Source organism: Labeo rohita, chromosome 19 (assembly GCF_022985175.1).
Source record: "Labeo rohita strain BAU-BD-2019 chromosome 19, IGBB_LRoh.1.0, whole genome shotgun sequence".
Classification (NCBI taxonomy): Eukaryota; Metazoa; Chordata; class Actinopteri; order Cypriniformes; family Cyprinidae; genus Labeo; species Labeo rohita.
In genome coordinates this window covers 28,329,887-28,351,289 of record NC_066887.1, presented here as the reverse complement: position 1 = coordinate 28,351,289, position 21,403 = coordinate 28,329,887, and the positions used below count along the sequence as shown (strand labels likewise).

Genomic DNA, 21,403 nt, shown 5'->3' with positions numbered 1-21,403 from the left:
TACCCCATTTCTAAATGATTCCTAAACGACTCGTGCGAAGCAGTTCGAAGAATCAGTCTCTCTAAACCCCTCCTTTCCGTGAGCCCTCACTGCTGTGATTGGTCAGATGGCGCAGTCCTTTATGATTGGTCTACCGCGTACGGTGTGTCGGAAAACGAAACGCCCATTGCCATAACTGACTGACAGCACTGGATACTTGTCAATACATAAAACAGATGGCATCGATTCCAGCCAGAGTCTGATGATGAAACGGCTGAAGTGGCTGATCCACAAGTTAGCACAGTCTACCGTGGAAAGTGCTCGCAATTTGCTTTTATAACCGAACCGGGCACACCTCTATGTTGTAAACTTCAGCAATGTATAATGCATTAAGCGGCTTTCACACCGAACGCGGAAAGCGCTGCGCTGGCCGCTGGGTTCAGTGCAGCCCTTCAGAGCGCAGCGGAAAAAGTTCATTTGAACAACTCATTTGAACTTTGCTCCGCTGCGCGTCCGCTTTAGTCGAGGCCGAAACAAGCCGTCCACGCAGGGCGGAAACAATTGAAACGAATGGGTTTCATAGCACAGCGCTTTCCGCATTCGGTGTGAAAGCCTCTTTGTACGCCATCCTTTATCATTACTCCAACTAATGAGACAGTCAAGCTGCATCAATCACAAATTGTCAGACTACAGTGGGTCCACGGCTGAACAACAGAACTACACAAGTGTGATTTAGCCGGTTAGCATGACATGTGCATGGTTGTTACACAACAACATACACAACTACGTATTTTGAACGATCGCTAGAAAATACAATATTTGTAGATTCATCATCTTTTAGAAGTGAATATAAAACAGTTTTACTCACAGCGTATGATACAGCGTCTTCCATATAATGTACGTGTAAATTTCCATGTGACCTAAACCCCATGGAAATGTATGGGCGGGCAAGTTGTTCGCGACGTAGAACGTAGGTGGACATTATGCAAATCTGTTACTTCGTGACATGTGGCCGTAACAGAGAAAGATTTGAAATCCTGACGACTCGTTTATGCAAATGTGAGTCGACTCTTTTTTTTGATAGACAATAACTTTATGTATTGTGCACTGTCGGCTTCACAACTTTGCAGATAGTTTATGTTCACATACAGCTACATGACACACTACATGAAAGATCATATTTAAAAATGCATAATAGGGGCACTTTAATAGCAGGGCACTGCTGAATAAAGTTTAGTTTAACTGTATTAGTTTGGCAGAACTTGATCTATAAAAATAGCCGGGGCAAAGTCGTGGACAGAGAGTGCCCGGTCATTCTTAGCAATGGCTTTAAACATTGCCAACATAATAAAAGGCTTAATTTTCATGGGATGAAAATGGGAATTACCACTTTAGTTTATGGGGATCTGAAAAGGCATGATAATGGATAGTCAGGATAAACAATATTAAAATCTCAATTAGTGAAATGCACCCAGAAAATTTGATTTAGATCAAAGAGTTTACAAAAATGCCATGTACATGAATGTACGAGCGAGGCGAGCATGCCTCAAACGTTCAACTGTATGCATTCCTATTTTAAGAGATGTAGATTTTACGAATGAAAGCGGTTTAGCTGTAATGTGGATAACGTTAGGAACTGTAGCGGCTGTAGTGCGCAGATGCCTAACTTACGATACCCGGGCGGGAGAAGCGCGTTTGGCGTTTGATGGAGGCGGCTGGGCAAATCTGCAAGACATCGCTGACGAGCTCTATTACCCTTGTTGAAAGCTAAAACTGGAGCTGGATTAAGCGTGACTTTGCAGAGCGTTGTTAGTTGGAGAAGTGCGGGAGTTCGTCGGGCTGGGAGGCTGTTCATGGACAGGGCGGGGTCGTATGCTGGAAGAACGGAGGCTGGGACGGTGCAATGAGAGATGCTTATATAGACTTGTAATGATGATTGACAGGACTGAATGATTCCTACGTTTGGAACTTCATTTAAAGACATCATTTGAATGAAGTTTGCGTCCAGAGTAAGAACCCAAGCAGAGAATCTGAGGTGAACAGACTTTACACAATAGACTAGTGTTGTCATGATACCAAAATTTTGACTTCGATACGATACCTGACTAATATCATGATACCACTACTGAAATGATACTCCGAAAAAAACAGAGAACAACAGGAAAAGTATTGAGTAATAGATGATCCAAATGGAGACCATAGTTATTTTATCTGTTAAAACAAAGCATTTCATCCCCCCCTTAAAGGAGAGGTCCGGTGTGATATTGACCTAAAGTGTATTGAATCATGATACCGAGTGTGAACTAACCTTGCATATCTCATCTCGGCTTGTCCACTCCAGTCCGAAATCTGGGGTCAGTTAGCCGATGCTAACAACAGGTTGTCGATGAGAGTAAATGGGGCATCGGGCTAGCCATGTAAATATAAATCACTGTTTTACACCATTTACGAGGCACAAAGTAGCTCCACACTTCATTGGTAGACTTCCAAGGGCCCTGGCATTTAAAACGAGACATTGAGAACTCAGAATAACCACCGGTAGTTTATTTACAAGAAGACTTATACAAACAGTACCTGCAAGAAAATGACGGGCCGCCGCCATCTTCAATGTAGTCACGATAAGTTGAGTGTCGAGCAGGAACGAAACTACAACCTGATAACTCAAATGTTTCATCCTCGTCTTCATAAAACTCAGTAGCTTCATCGTCCGACATCCTTGCAATTGCCAACTGTCTGCACTAACTCCAGTCCAAAACAAACGCGAGGACTCACGTGACTTATCAGGTTGTAGTTTCGTTCCTGCTCGACACTCAACTTATCGTGACTACATTGAAGATGGCGGCGGCCCGTCATTTTCTTGCAGGTACTGTTTGTATAAGTCTTCTTGTAAATAAACTACCGGTGGTTATTCTGAGTTCTCAATGTCTCGTTTTAAATGCCAGGGCCCTTGGAAGTCTACCAATGAAGTGTGGAGCTACTTTGTGCCTCGTAAATGGTGTAAAACAGTGATTTATTTACATGGCTAGCCCGATGCCCCATTTACTCTCATCGACAACCTGTTGTTAGCATCGGCTAACTGACCCCAGATTTCGGACTGGAGTGGACAAGCCGAGATGAGATATGCAAGGTTAGTTCACACTCGGTATCATGATTCAATACACTTTAGGTCAATATCACACCGGACCTCTCCTTTAAAAAAAATAAAAATAAAGAAAATAATATTAATCACATGCCAGTGACACTACACAGGATTATGGTAAACAACTACCGAGCCTACAGGTATGTAGAGTTATTTACTATATTGGTAAGTTAGCTTAAAGGATAAAGCCAAATCTTATTTCATGATGTAGAAATTTTATTTCAAAACAACAATTTATATCATGACATAGTCATTTTTTATTTTTTTCTTCGTTATTAATAATAAGTACCCAGACACAAGTGACAAACTAAAGGACAACTACAATAAAACAAAGAAACAAATAAAATAAAGAGGGCCCTATGAAATCTGTTTAATTTTTCTAGACTCTATTTTAATGGTTACATAAAAAAGTATTTATCAAAAAGCAAGTATAATTAATTGAAATCATGAAACTTGCAGAATTTAACAGCAATTTATTATTATTATTATTATTTTTAAATTACATGTTTTTAAGGCCCTAAGAAATACATTTTATTATCCTTCTCAAATTCAGTTTTGTTTGTGACAGTGTGTTTTCCATTAATTTTCTGGATTCTATTTTAATTGTTTAATTACATTTTAATAATCAAAAGCATGTCTAATGAATTTATAAAGGATAATTAGATTTGATAAAGAATTAATTTATTATAGGATTTTTTTTTTCTTCCCAGAAATATTGTGTTATGTATTTACAATTTTCTGGTAAATAAATTTTGTTTTTGTTTTTTTCTGAAAAATATTCCTTAACATTGTTTTAATAATAATATTATTATTAATAATAGTACTATATTTACATTAAGTAAAATATTAATATATTTCTGACTGTCAAGTGAAACCGAACTTTTATTTTGACGGGTTGCTGTGAAGACCTTTAGGGTCTTGCATTATATGACGATAGTTTTCCGCAAAAGAAACGGTACAATGCTCACTAAATTACTTTCAGAGCAGCTCTAGAGATGATGTTCATGTACTCATATATTGAGGCGGCAGAGGCTGAAAACACCACGAGCGTCACGCGTATGTGTAGTAAACAAAACAGCGTCTGCACCATTCACTAACACAGACACGCAGAAATACGGCTCTTATTAAAATGCATTCTTAAAATACTGGTGTTATGGACCAACTGGGGATCATGTTATCTGGGAACATGCGCGTGCACGCAAATAGTTTTACCTGAGATTCCAGCAGATGTTGGACGGCCACAGATTCGTCACATGGAATTTTCTACGGAACAGATTTCAAAGCTTTCGACATTATTTGTGAATGTTTGTATCATTATTGGACTCCGTTGTTTTCCCCTTCGCTATTCTAATGTGTGTCAGACGCCGTTTAAGGGCAGTTTAATACGTATTCATGTCGCGTCTCACAGACCACGCCCAGATTGTTTTGTTTAGTCTACATTCGTTTGAATGTTCTTTTTTTCTAATAACAATTCTAAGTCCATTAAATAAGGTATTCCTTTTTAAAACGCCTGTATGTGCAGTAGTTAAAAAAAAAAAAATCTTTAATTTGTGTATTAATTTTATTTGAGTAGGAATATTGCTGTGGTTAAAGGGACCTCATGCACTTTATTTTTTTTCTTTCTTTTTTTTTTTTAAATATTGATAAAGAATGAGTGATAAACAAGCTAAAGTTTTGCATTGTGCCTACAATTTCAAATTAGTGACACAGATAGGATGCAGTGAATTATCTGTGATTAAGTTCAGCAAATTGTTTAAAGTTTAACAAACATTTATTTAATGTTTAACAAACATATATACATAGGTGTTAAAGCAAAATCACAAAAAGCACTTTTAACAATACATATACAGTAGCTTCAAAGCAGCATTAAATAAAATGCATGTTTCTGTTACTAGGGAAATCTGCCATGTCAGAAATGACATATGTCAGTGTAATGTCCATATGTGACCCCGGACCACAAAACCAGTCATAAGGGTCAATTTTTTGAAAATAGGATTTATACATCAGCTAAAAGCTGAATAAATAAGCTTTCTATTGATGTATGGTTTGTTAGGATAGTTATTTGGCTGAGATACAACTACTTGAAAATCTGTCATCTGAGGGTGCAAAAAAAAAAAAAAAAATCTAAATATTGAGAAAATTGCCTTTAAAGTTGTCCAGATGGAAGTTCTTATGCAATATGAAATCCAATGCATATTACTAATCAAAAAAAAAAAAAATAAAGTTTTGATATATTTACAAAATATACAAATGCTATATATGCTATATTATACATGCTATTTAAGACTGGTTTTGTGGTCAAGGGTTGCATATGGCAGAAATGTTTTTTTAATAAAGGTTTGTCAAGTCAAGTCATCTTTATTTATATTGTGCTTAATACAGTAATAAGAGCAGCTTTACAGTGCTGAACAGGAGAATAGTGTCAATAATGCAAAGAAAATTTAATTATCGTGAAAAGCAGTTCTAAAAAGAGGACAACAGTAAACAGTAAATTTTTCTGTTAAAGCCAGCTCTTCGTAGAGTCAGTGAAGTCATCATCCAGCTCAGTTCAGTTGTGTCGATGGCTGTGTCGAGTTGTGACAAGGTGGATCTATCTCTAGGGCACATCTAGTTGTCATGGTCTCAGCTGACATTCAGAGAGGTTGTGATCGTCTCTAGGTTCTGATCCATCACCTGGTCTGGTTACAGACTGGATCTGGTTAATTAATATCATTCAATTAAGCAGAAACATTTTAAGGCATTGATTACATATTGTGATCATAATGATAATTTTGCAGTTTTGCATGCTAATTCAGAGTTGGAATCATCTGAAGTTTTTGCAGGGGTTGTTGTCATCTCTTTAATGGAGTTAGTGAGGTTGTTAAGTTATATTACATATAAAGAGGGCCCCGCTCATTACATTTTACTTATAAAATTGAATATGTGTCATATTTTCAGTTTAATAAGTCTGCAATAAAGTACATAATAAAGCTTATCCTATTTTAATTGATGTTTAGGAGAGTGATACTATTCATGTGAGGTGCCAAATGATTATGAGGTTAGTGATGTATACAGTATATATACTCTTGGAATATTAGCCATATGTAATAATTCCTGATCACAGTATCATATGTTCAACTTGAAAAACAATGGTTGCCACTAAGTGATTGTCACAGGACAAAAGTATGTGAAAAATGAATAGCAGGAGTCATGAATTGGTCTAAACAGAGATAAGCCTATGCAAAATGTTGTTTTCAGATCAGTCATAAATCAGTCATATGTCCAGGGAAGAGGATACAGAGGCATCAGAGCAATCAAGAGATCTCAGAAAATAATAATAAGTGTAATAACACTTAAACTCAAGCCAAAGCATCTCTGTTCTTTTTTATTCTTTTCATTTCTTTAATATTAAGTAATAACTTAGAAAATTAATAATTTGATTAGGAACAATAGTAAACTTCAGATCAATTAACAAGACTTGTCAATAAAATCATAATGGACTTTGCATTTCGTGTTTGCTTTAGGTAACCTACCGCTAATTTTATCTTAATCTATATTTGTTCATTAGACCACATACAAGAGCACACTACAGACACAATGCTATACAGAGATATTGACAAGAAAATACTTAAAGTTTCACTCCAGTTGGTTTAGGAGTTTGATCATTCATTGAAACAACTGTCCCACGTTAACGTGGGTGTGGTTTTTGAGCGTGACATGGAAGCATGGTAAACTTCCTTAAAACTGCGTGAAATATGCAGGCACGAACACAGCGAAATCAACGCGCTTTTTTATGCATACCAAATTTATACAACTGGTGAAACACGTTTTTTAATCCATGTTCTGTGCAATTTCGTATATGACGAATCTGTCATCATCTAATATCTGCTGGAAATCCAGGTAAACATACTTGTGTGCACGCACGCATCCCCAGTTGATCCATAACATCGGTACTAGTAAAATGCGGAATCGTACCTTTTTAAAAGCAGGGTATCGCGATACTTTTTAAGTACTGGTATATCATGCAACACTACAATCGACCAGGCATAAGGTATTTAAGGACACAGGAAAAATTGAGAGCCAGGCTGAGGAATCCAGGGACCAGTTACATAAACATAGTGTAACCCCAGTAGCAATTACCCACTATGCTAAAGCTGGGGCCTGGGTAAGTATACGGGTTAACTACAATAAACCAATTAACTGTTTTCCCTCCTGCAGCAATAAAGACTGAGAATTCAAAAGCTTGGTTTACGTGTGTTTTATATGAGTGAACAGATGAATTAAAGCAATGTAAATACAAAAAAAAATGCAAAGACAAATCCACTATGTCACATGATTTCCTTTTAACAGAGTGATACGTGGAAATAAAACAACCTCTTATGCCTTTTAAGTGTTAGATACCTTTAAAGTTAATTAACCTTATGGCTTTAACTGAATTACTTAATATAAACTTCCAACTGGATACAAGGTTACAATTGGGATTAAGACCCCCACAAACAACTTAGTATTGTATAGTACAATTATAGTATTTGGTTAACAAATAACAGTTATGTGGGCCCACACTCGCACTCTCACTCACTAGGGATGGGCGATATGGGCATAAAAATTTATCACAATAATTTCTGGTATTATTGCGATAACGATATCAATGATAATTCATGGAAATCCTGTTTCTTTAGAGAAAAGAATTATCTTTCCTATTTTATCCAAAATAGGGTGTTGTAGGCATTACCGAGTACACAAGTAATGTAATGACTGTTTAACTCACTGGAATGTTAATCAAATTATTTGTACTTTCTGTACTGGAAGTTCCTAACATTAAGACAAATTCTTTGTGTGTAAAACACACTTGGCAATAAAGCTTTTTCACATTCGGAAGCCGGAGGGCGCCCTTGCGCTGAAACTCCACATATGATTTATAGTAGAAATAATAGTACTGACGACACTTCAGGAATCTCTAATCCAGGTATCGCTGTAGCGGAATAAAACGCAGACAGAGGAATTTTAACTGAGGAAACTTCAAGACAATAAATATACGATTGCTACAATATATTGTTTGTCTGTGTTCTTCAAGCACCCAGCAAACACAACGTTGTAAAAATGTTTTTTTCACGTTGTGAAAAGGTTGTAATAACGTTTTTTTCCGACGTATTTAATACGCCAAATGTCGGGTTTTTTAAACGTTATAAATACATTTTTTCACAACGCTGCAAACGTTAAAACGTTGGAAGGAGACGTAAAAATTTATAACGTACTTACCACGTCCAAACTGGTATGCTGCCATCAAAATGTTTTCTTTACAGTTGTTCATCTGACTACTGATCCTATTAAAAGCACTTATTTACATTTCACCTTACCCTGTAGCATTGCTGACCTCGTCGGTTTTATAAGCCTAGGTTAACATATGTAGGCCTAATAATTTATACTACACAAAAATTGTCACTCATCGTATTTATTCACAAAATATAAAAAGTAATATGATATGGGTAGTTCACAAAAATAAAGAAATAACCCAATAAACAAGACAAATGCATAAATATATACCAATAAAACAAAATGGTTTCAAATAAAGTACAACATATGAAAATTATGCAATGACTGGCAAATTTGAATATGAGTACAAACTGCAAAAAAATTTCAGTGCATATTTTAACAGAAAAAAAGCAACATTTCATTTGTAAAATGTATTCAATTTTAGCTAGTTACAAATTATTTTACTGCAGTTATAATAATAATCACACTGCAATCTTATTGCTCGTTTGCACTAAAACTAATGATTATATTCAGAATTCAGTACAACCCCAAAAAGAAACAAGGTTGTAAAGAACTGAATTATCTAAACCAGGGGTTTTCAACTCTGACTTGTGAGATCCACTTTCCTTTTTTAGCTCCAACCTTTATCAAACACACCTGCTTGTAGCTTTCTATTAGAACATGAAGACAATGATTACCTTGTTCAGTTGTCAATTGGGGTTGCAACTGAATTGTGCAGGAAAGTGGATCACGCAGGTCAGAGTTGAGAACCCCGTTATAAACTTTGAACAAAACCAAAAAACAATGCTACGTCTAATCTACACTTCATTTTTTAGAGATCAGTGCATTGACCAGGGCTGCCGCCTTCCATGTGAAATCCCCATAACCACTGAAAGAATACTTTGACAAATCGGTTACTGATTATACAGCAAATGTGGGGGGAATTATGCTTCACACTGGTGTACTTAAATATATGCATCATAGAAAACAAGGTTTAACAAATCTCACACCTAACATACAGCATTATGGTCTGTTCACACTGGTTGAGTCAGTGTGTTCCCCCAGTTGGGAGTACAGCAGTGTGAATTGGCTTATAGGTGCTTTGGGAAAAAAAACAGTAAAAATATTTTTTTTAATGCTTAAGAGCAATTAACATTCATATCTGAAATAAGGCACATTACCCATTCTTGCAATATTCGTGTTCATGTTCCTGAGTAATGTCTGCATGCACTAAATTCTGAGGAGAACAAATAATATGCCAGTAGACAGCAATCCATATTAGAAGTCTGGTGTGGAAGGTGGATCTGAAACTGACTTCTGTCCAGGTTGACACAGCATCTCTTGTTTATCTGTCTTCACAAACTGCCCTGAAATTCAATTTTAACATCAACAATATCTCATTATGTTGGGCCCCTCTTTAGGTTGCTGTTTACCAAGTGTCCTCAATGAGTTAAACGAGATGGCCTTGTAGGACATACAAGATAAAAAAGGATATTTAATTGATATATACTTTAAAAAAAACGTAATAAATGGTAATGTATGTTTGAGGTTTTACTTTCTAGTCAGATGGTTCATAGCACATTGGAGATGCTCTTCAACAGGAGGTCCACTCCAACTCTACTGCAGTACTGCCATCAGCATGGAAGAATCTAATGCTAGAAACATAAACAATTTGTCACAGAGCCAATTTGTCACATAAGGCATTATTAGAAATAAACAAACTAGAATATAGGTGAAATGCAGAAAAGAGAACAATATGAAGAATATTTCAATCTAGTAATCCTCATACAGTATCATATTACAGTTTGTTTGGAAGTCAAATTCTTCTTACATAATACATAACTTACTGACGCTCCTGAAATCACAGTACAATTTTTATCAATTTTTTTAGCGTGATTAAAACGTATTTAAAATTATTTGAGCTAATTTTCAAGCTCCATGTAAGTGACGTCACTGATTAACAGTACAGCCAATACATTTAGGTTAAATAATTTACTTCTGTTCATCCACTGATAAATTGCCAGCAATATTTACAAAACCATATAAAAAAACTGTCATCTACACATAATATGTGTAACGCCATGCCAGCAGAGGGAGCCCTCACCCATTGACTCTCTGTTACCGCTCCCTCTGCTGATTCTTGGGTTACTTCCTGTTTGGTGGCCATTTAAGGAGGCCTACACCAAACAGGCCCCGTGAAGTATTGTTTTGTTCTGATTTCATTGCCTTGTTTTGATGTTTGTGAACTCTGTCACTTAGTAGGCTTTAATGACATTGCCCTAAAAGACATCTTCTGTCATGGACTAAAAGACTCACTTAATTACCTCATGTCTCGCCATACCCCTCACTGGGCTGAACAATACATTGACTTTGCACTCTGGTTGGCTGGTTCACCATTTACTGTGGGGGTAGCTGATGAGGAACCTTGCTATCCCCCAGTATCTGCCAAACCTAGTAATTTTTCTGTCATGTCAGGAATCATTCAAATCACATCAGAGCCCTTTCATGTCATGCCTGCCAAGCCAGAGCCTGTTCACGTCACGTCTGCCAAACCACAGCCTGCACTCGTCAAGTCTACTAAGCCAGAGCCCTCTCATGCCATGCCTGCCAAGCCAAAGCCTGCTCAAGTAATGTCCACCAAGCCACAGCCTGCTCACGCCATGCCTGCCGCTCCAGGACCTGCTCACGCCATGCCTGCCGCTCCAGGGCCTGCTCACGCCATGCCTGCCAACCCCAAGCCAGTCCACAAGATGGCCGCTGTCCCAGAGCCAGTCCACAAGATGGCCGCCGTCCCAGAGCCAGTCCACAAGATGGCCACCATCCCCAAGTCTGTTCACAAGATGGCCGCCCCGTCTGAGTCCCCGGCCAAGATGGCTGCCACACTCGGGCCTCATCAGTCCAAAATCATCTCATCTGAATTTCATCTCATGTCTGCCACACACAAAGCAAATCAAGTGATGATTGATCCTCAGGTGTCAAGTCAGGGCTGTTCTCCATGAGTCAAGCCAAGTCACAGCTGTTCTCCATGAGTCAAGCCAAGTCACAGCTGTTCCCCATGAGTCAAGCCAAGTCACAGCTGTTCACCATGAGTCAAGTCAAGTTACAGCTGTTGTTCCTGAGTCAAGTCACGTTACAGCTGTTGTTCCCGAGTCAAGTCAAATCACAGCTGATCTTCCTGAGCCAAGTCAAGTCACAGCTGGTCTTCAGGAGCCAGGTCAAGACACAGCTGTTCTTCATGAGTCAAGTCACAGCAGACCTCCCTGAGTCAAGTCAAGTCACGGCAGACCTTCCTGAATCAAGTCAAGACCTAACGGAGCCTCTTTATGACATGGCTGCTAGTATGGAGCCTCGCCAAGCCACGGCCGTCATGCCAGAACCTTGCCAGGTCCCGTCTGACCTCCAAGGGCCTCATCACATCTCAGCTGATCTCCAAGAGCCTCGTCACGTCTCAGCTGACCTCCTAGAGCCTAGTCACATCTCAGCTGCCCCCCCAGAGCCTCGTCACGTAACAGCTGACCCCCCAGAGCCTCGTCATGTATCAGCTGACCCCCCCAGAGCCTTGTCACGTATCAGCTGACATCTCAAAGTCTTGCCAGGTCTTGTCTCAGCTCCCAAGCCACGCAGAGCCCACACTCCCAAACCACATGCCCACAGCGTCCACACCCTCAAGACCGGCAGGCATCCCACTATCTACTGTGCTGCCTGTAATGGCTGTTGCCATTTTGAGCGTGTGGGCTACACGCTGTGCTCCAGAGGCCTCGTCTGTCCACGAGTCTGCTCCAGAGGCCTCGTCTGTCCACGAGTCTGCTCCAGAGGCCTTGTCTGTCCAAGAATTTGCGCCAATACCTCCTGAGGTGTCAGCATGCTCTGTAGAACCTCCTAAGGAGGTGGCGTCCACCCATGAACTCACTGCCACATCTGTCCAAGAATTTGCGCCTATGCCTCCAGAGGTGTCAGCTCATGCAGTAGAACCTCCAAAGGAGGCGGCATCCACCCATGAACTCACTGCCACGTCTAACCACGAGTCTGCGCCAATGCCCCCGGAGGTGGCGTCTCCGGCTGCAGAACCTCCTATGGGGCCGGCGTCCTCCTATAAACTCTCTGCCCGCCATGTCACAGTCAAGGAGACCTATCATGAACTCTCCGCCCATCATGTCACGGCCAAGGAGGCCAAACATGAATTCTCTGCCTGTCATGTCACGGCCAAGGAGGCCAATCATGAGCCCGATGCGCTGCTATGGATGTCATTAGTTCCACTGTGGATATCTTTGCTCCTGTCTGCTCTGCTTGCTCTGTCTGCCCCGCAATGGCTCCCTGTTATGCCTGCTCTGCCTGCCTCGCCATGACTCCCAGTTCTGCCTGCTCTGCCTGCCTCGCCATGGCTCCCTGCTCTACCTGCTCTGCCTGCCCCGCCATGGCTTCCTGCTCTGCCTGCCCCGCCATGGCTTCCTGCTCTGCCTGCTCTACCTACCCCGCCATGGCTGCCTGTTCTCCCTGCTCCACCATGGCTCCAGGCTCCTCTGAATCAAACATGGTGGACTTCTGTTTCAGTGTTCCACTGTCTGCCATTGCTCCACGGCCCAGGTCCTCCAAGGTTTCACTGTCTACCACTGTCCCACGGCCCAGGTCCTCCAGGGTTCTACTGTCTGCCACAGCTCCACGGTCCAGGTCCTCCAAGGTTCCACTGTCTACCACAGCTCCACGGTCCAGGTCTTCCAAGGTTCCACTGTCTGCCACAGCTCCACGGCCCTGGTCCTCCAAGGTTCCACTGTCTGCCACAGCTCCACAGTCCAGGTCCTTCAGGGTTCCACTGTCTGCCACTGATCCATGGTCCAGGTCCTCCAGTGCTTCACTGTCTGCCACTGCTCCATGGCCCAGGTCCTCCAGTGCTTCACTGTCTGTCCCTGCTCCACGATCCAGGCCCATCTCCTCTGCACGGACCTGGCCCCCCGTCCCACCCCCTGTTTTGCCTCTGTTCCCCCACCCTCCTGGACTGTTGTTGTTTTGAGCACCAGGAATCTCTCCTAGAGGGGGGGGATTCTGTAACGCCATGTCAGCAGTCACCCACTGACTCTCTGTTACCGCTCCCTCTGCTGTTTTGTTTCTTGTCATAGTTTTGCCTTGTTTTTGCCATTGTTTTGTTCTGTTTCTTTGCCATAGTTTTTGCCTTGTTCCATTGCCTTGTTTATTTGTCACTTGGGACTTGGACTCTGCCTGTTTATTTGGTTTTCGCTTTTGTCTTGCCTACGTTTCATTGTATGTTTGGAGATTGACCTTGCCTGTCTTGACTACGATCTGTTTAATAAAGCTCGCATCTGGATCTTACACGCTTCTCTGGAGTCCCGTTACACTATGTGATTAAAAGCGAAAACTTTATGAAATAAGAGCTAATCTCTACAGTTAGCCTACATCTTGCTAACGGACTTTCTCCGAAGACACTAAACCATTTCTATAAAGTAAATATTCAACAGAAACGTGTCTATTACATGTAAGAAAGTGTTAGGAATCGTTGTATGTATTATTTTTTTCTTATTAGGGACAAAACTTACCATAAAGCAGTGTGACAGACGGAGACTCGCCGCTTGTCAGTTAAGCTGCTTCCCCGTTTCCATGGTAACTCTCTCTCCGCTCCAGTTTAAATGCAACTCGAATGTTCAAAGTGCACGCCCGTTTAAAATGCAGCGTTTACATAAATACATACATGAAGTACAACGTACAGATGTCAGAATGACAGATAAAATGTCCTGAAACTTGATAACGTATTGTGTAAGTGGATAGTGTAGGCCTAATGTAGGTAATCAAACTGTAAATGGAATGAGAATATAAAAGCATATTAGCAGAGAATGTAAAACTATTTTTGAAGTCAGTCTATAACAGGTTATAATATAATATTATATAATATAATATAATAATAGCTTTAGAATTTTTATTTATTTACTTATTTAACTACCTAACGAAAAACATACCAGAAATTGTAAACATAGTGTAGAATAAGTAGGCTATCTATAGCAAAACACATTAAAAACAAACATCACGTACAAAGGGAGTTACTGTCATGACGTTTGTAAAAAATAAATATTTTTTAACCAACCAATCATTTCTGTTCATGTGTTAATACCTCTCTTCCACCTTTCATTTATTTATACCACAGACTGGTTTACACACTGAGCTGTTAGCTCGTGATATATGAATATACGGTATTATTAAATGAGCAAAGACAACTTAAAGTAAGGATTCACATATTACTTTTAAGTCCTTTTGATATTGCTCAGACTATCTGTTACTCAGTCACTAAATTGCGTTAATGTTAAAATATCACTGTTATTTTACTGATATTTTTACACAAACAGAACAGTTTTACAAGGTTATATTTGGGTACTTTCATGACATTTTTAAAACGTCTTATTCCAGTGTGCATATTACGTTATTTTAACACACGTCCCCCCGAAAGTTGTAGTTTGGTCTGATTTCCTTTTCGTAGTGGACGAACGTGATATTTACGTTTTTTTGACTACTTAAAGAAAGCGTTCCAGGTTGGTATTTTTACAATGTTTATAAAACGTTTTATTTTGGTAACATATTTTTTTGTTTATTTTAAAAAAACGTTTTTAAACCGTTTTTAAAATGTTATACTACAACATTACCTAATTGCAACCAAAATACAACGTTGTGAAAAGTTGTAAAAACGTTTTGCGTTTGCTGGCCAATCTTAGGTGTTTTTATAAGGATAGAGTATATTTACAATGCAATGCTAATCGACATAGCCTTTATAATACTATAAAATAGTATGATTTCTGCCTCATTCTGTGATTCGAAGCCACGTCTGATCACAAAAGGTTATTTCATACACTTGACTATGTTACGAAGTTAATTTGGAGGGAAAGCATGTCAATAAATTATATCTTTGTCGGACAACAGGTTTGTAAGACTCAAACACACACAAAACTGCATTGCACAGTTGCTACTATTACAGTTAAATATGTCAACAACTAGACTTTATCGTTATTATCGCGGGAAGACGAATTATTATCGCAAAAAAATTTACCGGTATATCGCAAACGATCAGATATCGCCCATCCCTATCACTCACACACCCACCATACGCTGCAGGCCTGATGTCGTCCAGCACGCGATGGGTACCGCTGTACGGCGAATCGTCCGGACGTCGGTTCGCCCACGGAGTTAGCGAGTGTTTCCCCGCAGCAACAGAAGGAACCCCGGGCTTTTCCGGTCACCCGGAGCGCTATCTGGTCCGCCTCTCCTCCGTTGAAGGTCGATCCGGACAATGCTAATCAACCCTCTCGTATGAATGGGATGAACGCGACAGGTGGAATCCTTCACACTATTACCTACCCTTGCTAAATAAACTTATTATTAGCACGGTACACATTACAGATGTGGCGAATGACTCTGAATCACCAGGACTTTCAGATAGAAGATCCCGTTTTGGGCGAACTACGCAGTCTTATTTTTTCCTCGCTCCTTCTCGCGTCTCTCCCCTCTCTTTCCGCAAGCCCCACCCTCCTCATCATAACACGCAAACAAAATATTAAATAATTAAAGAAGATGAAGCATTATTTATATACTATAGACATAGTATGAAAGACTAAAGGCACAACATAAAAATATACGTTATAATATAAACAAACATATAACTCACAGTGTAATAACACGTAATCTTTACACTAACCGGGTTACAGTAGCCACTATGTTAAGACTGTCTTAAGAAGTAGTTTGACCAATTAATATTCAAGGGTAACCAGTCTTACTTTTTGGATTCAAATTAGACCAATGTACTTTCATATGTGGGCTATGATGAATTAATGGCATACAAATGTTGAATCACACAGGAACCCTGTCATAAATTGATTTGTGCACTCAGATCCTCATCTGCACTTGTTTCTACATAAGATTAATAAATAAGGCACACTTTTTTTAAACCACTCAGGTGCACCAACTTATTGCCATTATTATACTGTAACCCAAAGGAAAATCAAAGTATTGCAACAAAAATGTCACCTACATGAACTAGAAACATTAGTTTGGGCTTAGCATATTCTATGATTTGAATATTATCTTGTAAATGATATCTTTAAAAAGTAGTTTATTACAACACGGAAAACTAGCAATGACACAAACACTGCAACATTACAACTTTAAACTATATATTATTTTTTTATTACAAGTTACAAGTTGCTTTTTATTATTATGGACTTAATTAGCAAACAATTTTAGCTAAAATGTACAAAAATAGAAATGAGCTGGAGTGTTTAGACATTTCACCACTACTGTACCTTCCTAAACTGTAGATATTAAATATTACAGTATGAGAAGAGTGTAAGTCATTCATATACTTATTTATTCATTTTCTCTGTTTTTAAGTATAAAAACATGCTGTACCTCGTCTCCTGGTTTTGTTTCCTTTTGTTAAGAAACACAATATAAATTCAAACATTGAAATATATAACAAAAATGTTTATCATTTTATTAAAAAGTATATACAAATATATAATATGTTTAAGAGTAATTTTCATCATGTTTAATGTAAATGTGATTTTCAGCTGCAGTGTAGCAGGTTTGTGTTCAGTTTGTCTGCAGGTCATTTACTCCCTGTTTATTTAGTCTTAATGTTTTTTTGACAAAATGACAAATACACCAAACCTTGCTTTACAACCAGTCAAATGACATACTTTTAATGAAATTCTGATATCATTTCAGTGCCAACTAATCATATTTGACATGATTAAACCTGGTTCTGTTCACCTTCCAAATTCCTGTTGATAATAAACTCAACTTAACCAAGCCACTTCCATTACAAACCTGTTTAGGGCAGTTTCTCTTACATTTCTATCACTTACTTGTGAGTGCCACAATGGTCTTTGAAATATTCTGTTGTTTGAAGAGGTTGATCATTTCAGGCGTCTGTATTGTTGTTGATTGAGTGAGTTTCAGTTTCTCTGAATCTCTTACTGAATTCCATTGATGCCAGAGATCCTCCTGTATTTACACATTGACAATTGTCTCTGCATTTGGTGTATTTGGTTCATGTGTGTCTGTTTGTATTGGGACTGATGTTTCTATCTTAATTGTTTGGTGACATTTCTTGGGAGTTTCCAACACAATTCCTGCTCAACTTGCAGATGTTAGTCAGTCTGTTTGTCTATTTGATATGTTATGAGATGCTTGTCACTATCATAGATCAGGGTTCAGATGAGCTGTTAAAACTTACTCTGAGAAACACTACTATGATTTTACAAGCTCAGGGTAAAAGATCTTTAATAAATGCTTAGTTCCTTGACATGATCATCAGTCTCAGTGTTTGCATATACACTAAGCAGACCAATAGAGAAATCTTAGTAAAAACATTTGTGCTCCAGTGAAGAAATTCATGCAAGTTCAGAATGACATGATGAAAGTGAGTAAATGATGGCAGAACACTGCTCTTCCTTTAAAACATCTTAAATCAAAACACTCTTGCTTTGTTTGAAGCGCAAAAGCACACAAGAACGAAATACATTTTCTAGAGACACATCAATAAAAACACACTTAGCATTCTTAAACTGTACTTAAAAACACACCTAAAATGACTTGAAGGGGAGTAAATTATGGGATCACTTTCATTCTTGGGTGAATTATTCTTTTCAACATAAATAGAAACATACATTTGTATATCTGAAAGATAATCTCTATTATGTTCAAATAAAGCAAAAGATTAATTTAAAAAATATATTTTTACAAAGTTTAAAATTTGTGTTCCTACTTTATATCAGCATCATCAGATTTTCACATTTTATAGATTTTATAGCTAGCTAATGGGAAAAATGTGTTGAAAAAGCCATAAGCATAGAAAAAAAAAAAAATCATTTGAGCATTTTAAAACAAGCAATTGTCACGCTTGGTTATAGTAGCTTTGAAATGCATGAAGATAGGAACTTGAAGAAACTGACCTTTATTACAATACTCAAACACCAGGAAGCACAGGAGTAACACAACCAAGATGACACAATCAACTCACGATGAAACACAGGGCTTAAGTGACTAGGAGAACTAATGAGATCATTAACAGAACAGCTGAATGAGGAAACAAACTAAGAAAGCAGATCAAATCATGACAGGAAAACAGAACAGAACAAACAAAGAACAAAACCATGAATCACACAGCATTACGTTTAGACAGTAAAATATGGCAGATACATAACTAAAAAATCATTTTGGAAAAAAAAAAAATTGTTTGAATAGCAGCACATTAATGGTTTTCGATTTGTATCTTAAAAGTCATTATTTTTATTTTGTGTTTTTATTTCATTTTGGGGTAGATTGTAATTGGCAGGTGTGATGATCAGTAGGGCTACGTTTTTACCTTAATTATATAATTAGGGCATGGGCTAAAATATGGATAGAGTTTGTCAGTGAAAGACTGACCAGTGTAAGAGTAGATATGAGAGCTGGACTCCACATCATAAAAGGAGACCAGACCCTCCTCATAATCCACAAACACACCGACACGCTGTGGCTTCACTCTCAGAGACAGACTGACAGCGGGACTAGCTTATATTCATTCCCATTCCTCAGAACCAGTGTCCAGAATCCATTTCTGGGAAACAGTGTGATCTCTCCCTTCCTGTCAGTGGATTCTCCAGCCACTCCTAAAATCCATTCAGTCTTTCTCTTCACCTGCACCTCAAAATAAAATCTTCCTGAGGAGAATCCCTCCTTTCCCAGGACAATTGTATATCTATCAAATCTCTTAGGGTTGTCTGGGAGTTTCTGTTTAATGTCTCCATCTCTCACTTGTTTTCCATCATCAGACAGGATGAGATATGCATGAGCTGTATCAGGATCCAGAGTCACATCCACTGAGAAAACAAAGAATATTAACTTCACAATATAAAAATTCTGTGATAATGTTTTAATTTTTAAAGAGTTTTTAATCAGATTGTACTGTAGTACTGACACTATGAGTATAGGGGTGAGCAGGGCACAAACTAACACAGGAGTAGTTATAACAAACATGGTTTAAACATTTCCACACATGCTATAGCATAACAAAACTTGTGGTATTTACTAGTTGCCAAATCAACACTATATAGATTAAAAAAAAGAGCCAAAATTCAAAATTTTTTTTGAAGATATCGCAGAATATTAATTTTACAATAACAAGTAAACTAGCTAAAGTAAATTTTCCATCTTAGTGTAACCGAGACCACCAGAATGTAATGTCTTGCTTTTGGCGACATTAACATTTCGGTAACGACTACGCCACCTCTATGTATACAGAATAGGGGGACCTGCTATAATAAACTCCCGTCCAGGCGGTTCAACTGAAAGAACCTGAAAACCAAAGTGCAATAAAAGTCAATTTTATTTCAATAAAACAATGTTCATTAACCAACACTTTAACAGGTATATTATGACTTTTGTCTGACTTCAAGTCTAGGAATACAGTTGTCCATAAATGAACCTTCGAAGTAAATAGAAATTGTCTGATATGGTACTGGACTGCAAAGGATTCTTGTATGCAGACAACCACTGTACTGACGAAAAAGGTTTACACAAAACCCAAACCAAAAACAAATCAAATATACCAAACAAAAATCATTCCACCCAGACACAAAACACAGCAAACCAACAAAAGAGAACTTCAATACATGGAAAGTTCAACAAAACCCCGTCAAGACCATAAGATTACAATAATATGGCCAATCATTAAGCCCAGATAACATACAGACATAAGCTCACATTAATATGGACACCCATAGACTTACACTACTGCAATGAATGGTCAAATAAACAAAAACCAAAACAAAATGGTGGGGAAAAAAAAAGGAAACAGTGGCGCACAGGGCAGCAATCAGCATAAAGCCTGCAATTTACACATAACATTTTGTTTTCAGTAAACATGTTATATACTTAATGAACAGTATAAACAATTTATAAATAGCATCACCAATTAAAATCTTCCCACAAAACATAATACATCACATTATTATTGTACCTTAACAACCATTATTAAATAACCCTCTTAATAAAAAATACTCATACCTCAGCCCATATACTGGACTAAACTGTAGCAGGCAACCACCTCATGGAGGGAAATCAGGCGCAGTGCTAAACTGTAAAACCAATCACTTCCTTAGAGGGAAGGGGACCGGTGCACAACAACTGTGGATTTTAAAACAATCCCAATATATTAAAAATGACACACAATCCTTCAGTGCACCAACTTCGGCCCACCATATTTACACTCATACCCACAAATACATAAGAAGCATGGTTACAGCCACTAATCAATAATACCATCATTATCCACCCCAGTATAATCAGAATACACAATGTAGAGTGAAAATATAAAAATACAATACCTTAGATTAATATAATTGATATTGCTAGCCGGTAGAAGCCAACCACTTCATAGGACGAAAGGCACAACAATACACAGCGTCTCACTAACAGTGTCCGAGATGTTATTCCCCACAAATCATACGCACTCCACACGAAGACGATCCTAAAGTGACATTACATCTAGAGGTTTATATATACACACACAGGCATACATGCACATATATACTCATGTATTCCAACTAATTACAAAACCTCTACTCACATCAATTTGTCAAAACCACACGCACACACCTATGCAGCTCTTCGACCAACGATAAAATTCCTAAAACGACATCCAACTCGTATAAGTGCGAATTCATGTGAGTTTTAAAAACACACAAAGCCTTTACTTACATTAATTAGCAGAAACCACTCGCACAGTTCTTCCGACCGCCAACAATGCGGAGTGCAACACCAGGAAACGTGAACAAACGATAGTTTAACAATCGCGAGACCTAAAAACCTCCCGCTTGTTGCTTCACCTGCCTGCTTAAAGGCACAGGACACCCATTTCCGGCTGCATCAGTTTTTAGTGTTTATTTTAAAATTTCAAATCTGCTATTATTTTACAGTTTTTTTCAGTTGCTAACATCCTTTTGTCCAATCTCTAGTCACATTTTCAAAACTTTAAACACAATTAGCACAACATCCGTCTGTTGTGACCATACCATT

The 21,403-nt window shown here is 38.5% G+C and overlaps 2 protein-coding genes and 2 long non-coding RNA genes across 6 annotated transcripts in view; 1 reads left to right on the top strand and 3 right to left on the bottom strand.

Moving 5' to 3' along the window:
- LOC127182401 (E3 ubiquitin-protein ligase TRIM39) overlaps positions 1-21,403 on the bottom strand; it is a 303,683-nt gene that overhangs the window by 17,342 nt on the left and 264,938 nt on the right. The gene's annotated exons all lie outside the window — the stretch shown is intronic.
- Positions 8,440-15,835, bottom strand: LOC127182408 (uncharacterized). Of its 2 annotated transcripts, none has more exons than XR_007829896.1 (3): positions 13,900-15,835; positions 9,906-10,005; positions 8,440-9,814 (listed from the first exon to the last, which is right to left on the bottom strand). It is a non-coding gene; the product is annotated as an uncharacterized LOC127182408 (long non-coding RNA). The 2 variants fall into 2 exon arrangements; XR_007829895.1 differs by having other exon boundaries at positions 8,440-9,717.
- LOC127182404 (nematocyst expressed protein 3-like) lies at positions 10,666-13,267 on the top strand. The gene is made up of 2 exons (XM_051137708.1): positions 10,666-12,986; positions 13,071-13,267. Exon 1 carries the CDS (start codon positions 11,884-11,886, stop codon positions 12,694-12,696), a length of 813 nt encoding a protein of 270 aa, XP_050993665.1. The 5' UTR covers positions 10,666-11,883; the 3' UTR covers positions 12,697-12,986; positions 13,071-13,267.
- On the bottom strand, positions 19,072-21,185 carry LOC127182407 (uncharacterized). The gene is made up of 5 exons (XR_007829894.1): positions 21,086-21,185; positions 20,955-21,014; positions 20,713-20,855; positions 20,393-20,512; positions 19,072-19,206 (listed from the first exon to the last, which is right to left on the bottom strand). It is a non-coding gene; the product is annotated as an uncharacterized LOC127182407 (long non-coding RNA).